The 10835-nt window shown below is 36.3% G+C and overlaps 2 protein-coding genes across 2 annotated transcripts; one reads left to right on the forward strand and one right to left on the reverse strand.

The window, feature by feature from the left end:
• Positions 1-94: 94 nt before the first annotated feature.
• PCNA (Proliferating cell nuclear antigen) lies at positions 95-2129 on the forward strand. Its single transcript, XM_077446134.1, has 6 exons — positions 95-273; positions 644-760; positions 847-953; positions 1030-1304; positions 1373-1548; positions 1628-2129. Exons 2-6 carry the CDS (start codon positions 647-649, stop codon positions 1736-1738), a joined length of 783 nt encoding a protein of 260 aa, XP_077302260.1. The 5' UTR covers positions 95-273; positions 644-646; the 3' UTR covers positions 1739-2129.
• A 946-nt stretch (positions 2130-3075) lies between these two features.
• On the reverse strand, positions 3076-10606 carry LOC143916593 (uncharacterized). Its single transcript, XM_077437777.1, has 7 exons — positions 10159-10606; positions 8617-8936; positions 7974-8543; positions 7710-7888; positions 7394-7637; positions 7050-7190; positions 3076-4816 (listed from the first exon to the last, which is right to left on the reverse strand). The coding sequence occupies exons 2-7, from the start codon at positions 8912-8914 to the stop codon at positions 4599-4601; spliced, it is 1650 nt and encodes a 549-aa protein (XP_077293903.1). The 5' UTR covers positions 8915-8936; positions 10159-10606; the 3' UTR covers positions 3076-4598.
• Between the last annotated feature and the right edge of the window lie 229 nt (positions 10607-10835).

Consider the following 10835-nt stretch of genomic DNA (forward strand, 5'->3'; position numbering starts at 1 on the left):
TGTCATCAAACTGTAATTTTAGAAGGCATTGGAAATGAAAAAACCTAATGGTAAATGATTTTCCATGGTCGAGTATTGTTCAGTTTCGTTCCGTCACTCACATGTCAGATAGTTGGCAGCTTGTGCAATAGTTGGCGCCAAACTGCCAGTGACTGTCGCTTCCTCGCACCTGTCTTTTGTCGCTCGTGTCTGCACGTCTCCAGCTCCAGCTCCAGCTCCAGCTCCAGCTGAATCTCCGGAATCTCCGATTAGCCCAATCTTCACTTCTCGGTCGTGAGTGCCCCTCGTCATTCAACATACATACACACACGTAGTGCGCCCACGCTTCCTGGAATGACCAAGAAATAAGTGGCCTTTTGAATAAACCTAACCTCAAACTCATTTTATGATAATAATTTTGATCAATATTTGAACATATGTATGAAGTGAAGGTTGTAGTCACATTCTGGCATAGGCCACCATGCTGGGGTTATTGCACCTTACACATGCATATACATATATGAAATAAATCATCATATATAAATTCTCATCAGTGCCATTCAATTGAACACTTTTTTTTATCGTACATAACTTCCAAAGAACCAAAAATTTTTCTATTTATTGTCTTGATGTACAATTAAAAAGTTTGCTTCTTAAATTTTAGATCATGTTTGAAGCACGCTTACTTCAAGGCGCCATCCTCAAGAAGGTTTTGGAAGCCATCAAAGACCTTTTAACCGAAGCCACTTTTGATTGCTCCGATAATGGAATCCAGTTACAGGTATACTATTATCAATTATACAGTATTATAATTGAATACTCTAAACAAATCGATAACAATATTCCGACGTGTATATGTATTTACAGGCAATGGACAATTCCCACGTATCCCTCGTATCCATGACCTTACGATCTGATGGCTTTGATAAATATAGATGTGATCGTAATATATCCATGGGAATGAATCTTACTAGGTAAAACATTAAATTCGTGTCTGTTTTTTATTCAAATATTTAATATATATTCAATAATGAAATGTAACATTTATAGTATGTCGAAAATACTGAAATGCGCTGGCGACAAGGATAATTTGACGATCAAAGCACAAGACAATGCCGACACTGTCACTTTTATGTTTGAATCACAGAATCAAGAAAAAGTCTCCGATTATGAAATGAAATTGATGAACCTCGACCAGGAGCATCTCGGAATTCCCGAAACGCAATATTCTTGCACAATTCGAATGCCAAGTGGGGAATTTGCACGCATCTGTCGAGATTTGTCCCAGTTTGGAGAATCAATGGTCATCGCATGCACTAAAGAAGGTTTGTGTCATGTTTAAATTTGGTTTTAGTATTGAATTTGATTTGGAAATAATGAAATTAATATTTAGGAGTGAGGTTTTCAACTTCCGGTGATATTGGTTCAGCTAATGTAAAACTAGCGCAGACTGCTTCTGTGGATAAAGAAGACGAAGCCGTCGTGATTGATATGGAAGAACCTGTTACTCAAACTTTTGCATGCCGATATTTGAATTATTTCACCAAAGCCACATCGTTGAGTTCTCAAGTAATTTTTTGACTTTATATTTATCACTATTCGTGTTATATAATGGTTTATGAGAACTAATTGTCTTCTTTAAATGCAGGTTCAATTATCAATGTCGGCTGATGTTCCATTAGTTGTCGAGTACCGCATCCAGGATATCGGTCACATCCGATACTATCTCGCGCCCAAGATTGAAGAGGACGATAATTAAAACTTATCTGTTTTATTGTATAATTCCCAATTTTTTATTACAACTACAATTACGTATCATAGGAGTAATTCGTTGAAATGTTTACGTTGAATGATTTTCACGTCTAAAGTATGATTATCTGAGATTAATGTAGTAAAACCATCTGAAAGCTAGTGAATATTTTTTTTACCTACTTAATGACGATAAATAGGATATGATTTTTTTTTTACAATTTTAAGTATTATATTTATAATTTTGATTTCATATGTAATTAGATTCTGAATACATGTAATTTCTAATTTTTGTATAAAAATATTTTTTTAATATTCGTTTGTTTTTAAATTATTTTATATATGATCCTTCAATTGTTTTTTCGATATTGAAAATTAAACCATTTCAGTATAAAACAAGTTTATTTTGTATTATTTCAAGTGTCATATAAAATTAGATGAAAATAATACTTTTTTATTAATTATAAACTAAAGAACATAATATAGATATTAATATGTAGATATTTAGATACCTTAATGTTTGAGGCGATTTCTGTATCGGCACATTTAAAAATCTTTAAATTAAATTTAAGTTAATAAAATAAATACATAATCCAATAATTTATGACTAGTATGGGACTAAAACAAATATATTTTTAATACACACTTCCTTTTCTCACGGGAAGTTAAAATAAGATCAACATATCGGTTATCTCGGTAAAACGTTATATAAAATCACATCGCATAATCAATCATACAAAAATTTGATTTTTAAAATACTTAAATAATTACAAAAGTTTATAAATAGGTATATAATATTTACATTTATTGATTTTATAATAAATTAAGCACATAGTAAATCAAACGATTGCAAAAATATGTAATTTAAAAAAGCTTATCCCTTTTCTGTTTAATATGCAGGTTAAAATGATCAATTATAAACACAGAAAGTGCAATTGTTGGACCATTTAAAATATATATTTATATAAATGGGACAAAAAAATGGTGTTACCGAATGATGAATATTTTTCATTATACATATATATATATATATATATATATATATATATATATATATATATATATATATATATATATATGTATGTGGATACGTAATTATATAGCGGTTAATTTTTAATGTTACAATTAAAACCTTATTTAATCTTTACATTTATAACTAAACTTTGAAACGAAATCTATGATAACTTAATATAATGATTACCATGTATAAATATATGTAATGTAAGGTAGAAAGGATGTTTCAAATCGCAATGAATAATTCTCACGAAACGTTCACAAATAATTCATGAATTACAAATTCGATGTGAACATTCTGTCGCTTTATACTCAAATTTATTGTATAATTTTGGAAGCAATTGGTTATATATATGTACATACGTCATATTTTTCACCTGGAAGTTATTTATATGTATATCTTAGAATGTAGAAACTGGAAGCTTAACGTCAATTGATATGTTAAAAGTAATAAAACAACCTTTTGAATTTGTGAAATATCTGCCTACACACTGGGCGAATATGGCGAGTTGAAAATCAAAGATTTTAACATTGAAACATTGTATTTAGTTTATTAATGTGACGCTGATCATTGCGGCAGTAGTTATGACAATGGCTCAAGTCATTTCGGTGAACAGAAAAGTACTCTAAACTTGTTGGTGTATACATAAGAACATTTATTGCTTAAAAATTATTCTAAAAAGTAACTTCCGTCATTTTCAATCACCTTTTTTTCCATCAACTATTTCAAAGGACGATATTGATTAATGTCCTGATTGATGTTTAACCCTTTGAATGCTGATCGGTGTTTTGCCAACAAGTCCATGAAAAACGCCGATAGGCGTTGTATTTTGAGCATGTAAAACGTAAACAAGAATACTACCCGCTAAGCCTTTCTAGGTAGCATTGAAAATGGGTCGTGTAATCCGTGTCAACATTTATAAAGACTGGTTTACACCGGAGTTTCTGAATTTATAACCATAGCAGAATTTCCCGATGGAAATCCCTAACTGCTGAGTATTTTAGATTGTAGCTTGGCATTTAGATTGTGAGCATTACATTTTAACAACAATGGAGAAGATGGAAATAGTTTCGGAACAATACATTCATTAATAGACTTATTTTTGCTTATTTTATATTGTTGTAGGATTTAATAGAGAGTCTAAACACACCTTTACAAAACTCGAAATCCTTGGCGGTTGTAATCTAGCTTTTGGATTTTAAAATAATTCTAGTTGAAAATGTTGGCGAAATTTTCAGCGTGGCGGGCTTTCAACAGAAAAGATGTCAGCACTCAAAGGGCTAAGGTGATGAAAATGACACCTTTTGTAATAAATTATTTTCTGCAGTCTGCTAAAATTACATATCATAGTCATAATTACCAAAAAGATTTTAATTTCAACAGATTTGTTTATAATCGTATAATTTATGACTCAAAATGACTACAACCGAAATGTATTAGCCCTTTTCCGGTTTAAATGATTTAAAATTTCTAGTGATTAAAATAGAAAAAAAAGTTACATGCATATATCACAGTTCATAATATAGTAATACACAGTTCACTTCAAAATTACCTTTTTGAATATAATTTAACTTATTTTATTATTCATTGCGATCCTTGATTGAGTCCATTACCACTTTTTGGCTGAAAATAACTGAGCTCGCTGTTTGAGAAACAAAGAATACTTCTGAATGACTTTGTTGTCGTTTCGGTAGACGTTCTTCTTCGAGTATGTGTTCTTCTTGGACGGTTTCTTCTTCGACAGCAACGGCATGTCCTCGTCCTCGTCCTCTTCGTTCTCGTTCACCGTCGACTCGGCGAGCTCGTCTTTGCAGACAATCTGGGTGATGTTGTCCCCTTCCACCTCGGCGTATCCTCAAGACGGCGCCTCCATCATCGGATCGGACGACGTGGACGGTTGAGACGCACTGATTTGACTAGTCGGCGACGTCGCCGTTATTATCAGATCGTCTTGGTACAGCGGAACGTTGCCCGGCCCTATGATTGTGTCGTGCAACGTTCTCAGATGTCTCAGCAGATTGGATTTCACATTGAAACCCTTATTGCAAAGACCGCATATAAAAGGACGCTCTCCTGAAATAAATACATCACATTACTCAGTATTATGTTTTGATGATTACTATTAAATGGGTCTACCTCACGGGACCGAAAGTGAAAAGCCCGAAAAAGCGAAGATCGAAAATCGAAAGATCAAAAAAAAGGGTGCATGGAAACGGTACTATGTATATATAATACATATATATGAGTGGCATGCGGTGAAATTATCTCTCTTTTTGTCATACAGCCTTGTTTAATGTGCGCGCGCAGGATACAGGAGGAAAAGCCTGTTCCTCTTGTTCCTGTTGTATCCTGCTCGCGCAAATTAAGTGAGGATGTACGACGGGGGGAGAAAGAGTTTTACCGCACGCCACTGATATATATATATATTAACCGTTTTTCATATGTATGCATAATAAACGAACATTTTCGACTTTTTAACATTCGGTGCGGTAAAAGTCTCCCCCCCCCGTCGTACATCCTCACTTAATTTGCGCGAGCAGGATACAACAGGAACAAGAGGAACAGGCTTTTCCTCCCGTATCCTGCGCGCGCACATTTAACAAGGCTGTATGACGAAAAGAGATAAAATTACACCGCATGCCACTGATATATGTATGTATTATATATACACAGTACCGTTTACAGTGTACCCTTTTTTTATCTTTCGACTTAAGATCTTCCGATTTTCGATCTTTGCTTTTTCGACCTTTTCACTTTCGGTCCCGTGGGGTAGACCCGTACGTTTTATATGTTATTATGTTAATATTTTCACACATACATATATATAAAGCACAATGAAGAGTGAAAAGGCAATGTACGGAACGTGTATCTTGAAGATCGTAAATGAGATGAAAATTAATGGTATTTAAGAGAGTTTACAAGGAAGCAATGTCATGTTTGATATGATTCGGTGATTATTCCGCAAAAAGCGATCTCGCGTACGTCACTAAAATCTCGATCAAAGAACATCTGGCACCCAAAAAAAACCATCAATCAAAAGCTACGCACGCGAAATATTGTACTAACGAGAACTCGAGTGCCAGATATTCCATATTCGCGATTTTTGTGGCAACGATTGTATCGCAATTTGCGCAATAATCCGTCTACCGTTGTTTACATACGCTACGTGTGTAAACAACGGTGTTTCCCGCGTTTTGTCGCAAGACGACGTTGTCATATATCCGTGTCAGTGTTGAGGAAGGTGGAAGGTAAGCCCAACCGGCCTTGTTTTGTGCAAAATCGCCAAACCAGGCGAGATTGAGCGTTCGTGAGTGATATCCTCCTCCTTTTCATTTTTGCGCAAATAACAATCGCGCGAAATGATCAGTAATAACTTCCGAAATGATCATTTTTGTTTATAATTTACATTAAATAAAATCCGCACAACTTCAACACCGCATTTCAAGGGAACTGAGTTTTAGTCCTAACAAGAGTTAGGCGATGGCTTGGTGCTCGTCAAATAACAATAGACCTCTCCATTAGCGTAGAAAGCAAAAGGGCAAAAAAATATGGTTGACAATAGTAATTGACAATAATGAACACCATTTTTTGTATATGCATCGTCCGAACGCCATCTTTAACCATAACTTTCAAGCCATCCAAAATGAAATAGTAAACGAGTCGCAAATAAAAAACTAAACTGAATATATTCGATGCGGTGCAAACGATCGACAAGCGCCAGACAGACTGAAGCACAGATTAACTGTACGTGTACCTTATGCGTGCGCACTGCTCGCACTTACACTAAGCGAAATCTACCCAAAGTCCCGACATACACCTACCCTGTATACGCTCTGTGCTTCTGATACTTTAGTTCCGAATTTTGCCTTATTAAACTCGCCAGAAAGATCCAACTCAATTTTAATAATTGCATCTGTGCACATCGAAAGGTTACTCGTCATCTGATGTGCAATCTATCATTCGTGAAGTCGAGAATTGCGTTTAAAGCAGCCATCCAGTTAATCTGTGCTTCAGTCTGTCTGGCGCTTGTCGATCGTTTGCACCAAACCCGAATACATTATATCACTATTTGGATTCTCATTAGGGCAATGTTTTTTTTTGCGTTAGGGCTATGGTTAACTTGTTTTGATTTTTTCGTTCTCTTATTTTCAACACTGTTGGAACGTGTATTGTATTTTAAGATTGCCCTAATGAACATTCGTCCCTTAATACACGCTAGTGAGTATTTTTGTATTGTCTTGGTTGATAGTTACTCATGCTGGGTAAATTAATATTCAAATTATATATGCCAATTTCTATATATTACCTGTGTGTGTCCGCAAGTGTATGACCATGGATGCGTGAGAGGGAAAAACCTTCTTACAGTGGTCGCACGTCTTATTTTGATCGCCTTCCAAATATCTGTTATGTCGACGTGGAGGCGCACTGTTGTTCGAAATTGCCAGCTCTATGTGTGACAAAATATTCGCATTATGATCTTGATAACAGATGATTACAATCAAAACATACACGCAATTGGATTTACATTGTAATATGTCAAGCATCAGTAACACTAATATGTGAAAGTGCATCAGTGGGTATCCAATGTCCTAATTGCGTGCATATTGATGAATGTAGTTTCACAGCAAGTGCATTTGTAATCATGTTTACCTGTTTCAGTGTGAGTGTTCTGTATGTGCCTGACCCACTCGGCCGGATTGGGGAAGTGTTTCTGGCATAGATCACATCGGAGAAGTGCCGTCGTCTCTTCCGTGTCATCCGAAGCAGATCTTGCTTTTCTCTTTCTGGTCGTAGGCTGTGTAGTGGATTCAGCGTGGCCCTGAATGTGACGAACCCACTCGGCGGGTATGTGAAACACTTCAAAGCACAGTTCACAAGTCAAAGGACTGTAGATCTGAAATAATTTAGCAGAATGTTAATTCAAAAGTTAAGATTAATCTCATTTTGCCAATTTTAGTCAGTTTACTTGTTCATCTATTTCGTCGTCTTCCATTGGTAATCCTATCATATCGTCTAATTCCGGTTTGATAATAATTTCAGAATTGAACAGCTCCGTCTGATCGGACATGTCTGCTTCGTCTTCCCACTCTGGCTCCGTTTTGACGATGAGGTGTGAAAGTTTGTCACCGTTGGTGTCCAAATCCTCTGAAAACATTCGATACAACAAAATTGAAGCATTTTGTAACTTTTATGTATACAATTGAATCATAGTGACATTTTGAATATTTACCTTTGTGCATTTCCAAAATATTGTCTGTTTTGTTGTCTTTAGACTTGTCGGCTTCCGATCTGACAGGATCGAATTTTGTTTTTTTAATGTATTTCTTATCGTTCTTTTTCGTTTTGACTTCAGGAATGAAATGATGTCCTTCGTGCAGTTCCTTTCCACTCTCACCGGTGACATGGTGTTGAAGATCTGGTGTAACGATGATTGTCTGAGGCGTTGGCTTCGGAGCTATCGCCCGTAGTGTTTGATTGCCATCTGGTGATTTGATGAAGACCAACTTGGGCGGTCCTACGAAGGACTGCCGGCTCAGATTTAATTGCTGAAGCGGCACAAACGACTTCAGCAGCTTTTCGTCCTTCTTCACAGATATCTTCGGCATGGAAGCTTCTGCCGAGTCAGATTTTTTAATAACAGTCTGTTTGTTGAGTATCTCAGGCGACCGCTTCTCATTCGAAACTCTCTCTTCCAGTGCTTCATTTTGATTTTCATTCTGCCTCCACAATCCTCTGATTTTTAACAGATCTCCGGCCTTGAGAACTATATCCAATACATCGTTAGATACTGTCGTCTCACCTGAACAAATGAAAAACTCTGTAAAAACCGTGTAAATATTACACAATATGTTAAAATTTCAATGGACAACTACCTTTGTACATATACTCGATGAGGATTTGTAGAGCTTTTGTGGTGATTTCAGGCGGCAGAACCACATATATCAACGTGTTTCCAAATCTGAGAGAAGACCGCTGACTCTCCAGCACGTTGTTCAGGTATATGCTGCACGAGCTTAATATGAACTTGTGTGCCGGTATCTGGTAGCCGTCCATCGTGCACAGGACCACGTCGGTGAACTTCTCCGAGCGGAACAGAGCCGCTACGGATCCGTTCAGGTGGCTTGTATGCGAGTGCCATTTCAATTGATAACTATCCATATTCGTAGACATTTTGACCTCTCGAATTTTTTATCTGTGAAACAAATGGATAATGTATCTTCTATAATCAAATATAAATATGTTCAAAAACAAAATATAATATATATATATATATATTATTAGACCGAGTTAAGTTACATGTATCATATTCGGAACACGTTTGTATCTTGATGTTTATTCACCTCACCTCACATTGAACTGCCACTCAGTGGCAAAATTTTATCTGTACACTTGTTTAGTAATTGACCAGACACGACAATGGTCTAACATCCTGCTTAGAATGCGATCAAGTAATTGAGAAAGTACAAGATCAATGAAACTGATATACTTACTACTTTCAATATTATTTCATAAATTATAATTAACACCACAAGATTGCACAATAGTTACATAAAGCATCCTTATGTGTACGTATATTATTTATGGTTTATGGATTTATAAGCAACAGTAAATATAAAGTAAGTAATACGGCTTTTGTTTTTTTTTTATCTATATTTTTCAATGATGGCGAAGTTGAAAAAGTTCAAATGTATTTAAATCCTTCCAATATGATATCTGAATATTCCATTAGAGAACATTTCTGTATATTTGATTTTTTATTTTAATAGTTGTGTAATATTTATTATTAAAATATGAATCAATGAGAAATAACTAATAAAAGCCTTGTTAAAAACAAAATGGCGACGATATGTTGTATCTAATATTTATAAACATATGTAACATCAATATATTGTAAGTTTGATTGAAATTGCATTTATTTCAAATATTACTTGTGTGGTTTGGATCCTTTTTGCAGAATTCTATGCAGAAAAATTAAGTATAAATCCTGTTGTTTCGACAAATTCCTTCAAACAAATTCAAATTTCAATCAAGTTTTGCAAAAAGATCCAGCTCAACAAATTTTGCACTTGTAATAAATAATAATAACAAATGTTATTACACTGTGCTGAATATTCGTCACAATGAAACGTTGAACAGTAATTTTGCTTGTGACTGCGAAAACCATTTTGCTTGTGAGGCGAAATTTAGATCAAAACTACTATAATGATTCACAAAGTTGTTAAAATATCGCTTACGTATGTTGGTTTTTTTTTTGTAAGACTGTATCTAATTACAAATTCCGAACCATTTGCAAAACATATTGTAATGGGTGAGCGGAAGCCGCGCCACTGTAACATTGCACGTAGGTTAAAAAATCGATCGATTCCAATAACAACGAATGGGTTCGCAGTTTTGCAGTTTGGCACTGTACTCACTGTTCGGACATGATGATGAGGATGCTCCGACGAAGAGGAGAGCGTCGTCGTTCACATTTTAAGACCGCAGCCGGGAGGAGTGGAGTCGAGAGGGTCGCATTGTTTAGTGGGGATTCGACGATCGATGGAGATTGGAGATTGGAGAGTGCAACTCGGTTCGTAGCTAGGGGGTGAGTATCGGTTTCGAGTGGGGAGTGGTGTGTGTGTTGTGTGGCGAACAGTGTACACTTGTAGCTGTGTGTGTGTGGCGTGCGTGCGCGCGGGGGGGTCACCACCATTGCCACCCCATTACGAAAATCGATAGCAATCGCCCCTCCCTCCCTTCCCTTCTCTCTATTCTGCCGAGGCTTCCTCCGGCAAGTATTGATTCGCGGCGGCCAATCCCGGGGGCGCATTTATCTTATCGATCGCGGCGCGCGCCGCTGCAGCCGCAATCCCAATCGCAATCGCACTCCCACTCCCCACCCGGCAATCTCTTTTACAGCTGAAGCATCTCATGCGCATCGACCTAGCTCGCATTCTTGAGGAGCTCCGGATCGATGATCTACAGAACATTGGTTCGATTTTCCGATCGGGTTGGATGCCGATATTGATTTTTATCAATATCTTCTTATTCGAAGAATCTCTTTCAGCCATCTTGCTCAAAGATCCAAAATATTGTTTTATTTGTTTATCTT

Source organism: Arctopsyche grandis, chromosome 1, assembly GCF_051622035.1.
Source record: "Arctopsyche grandis isolate Sample6627 chromosome 1, ASM5162203v2, whole genome shotgun sequence".
NCBI classification, from domain to species: Eukaryota; Metazoa; Arthropoda; class Insecta; order Trichoptera; family Hydropsychidae; genus Arctopsyche; species Arctopsyche grandis.

Excerpts from the sequence above, each read along its gene's own strand:
- LOC143916593 (XM_077437777.1), bottom strand. The coding sequence starts at position 8,914 with ATGTCTACGAATATGGATAGTTATCAATTGAAATGGCACTCGCATACA. Across the intron at positions 8,544-8,616 it reads CATCGAGTATATGTACAAAG|GTGAGACGACAGTATCTAAC; the intron begins GTAGTTGTCCAT and ends TCATTTGTTCAG. Across the intron at positions 4,817-7,049 it reads ACACTTGCGGACACACACAG|GAGAGCGTCCTTTTATATGC; the intron begins GTAATATATAGA and ends TATTTATTTCAG.
- PCNA (XM_077446134.1), top strand. The coding sequence starts at position 647 with ATGTTTGAAGCACGCTTACTTCAAGGCGCCATCCTCAAGAAGGTTTTG. Across the intron at positions 954-1,029 it reads ATGGGAATGAATCTTACTAG|TATGTCGAAAATACTGAAAT; the intron begins GTAAAACATTAA and ends TAACATTTATAG. Across the intron at positions 1,549-1,627 it reads CCACATCGTTGAGTTCTCAA|GTTCAATTATCAATGTCGGC; the intron begins GTAATTTTTTGA and ends CTTTAAATGCAG.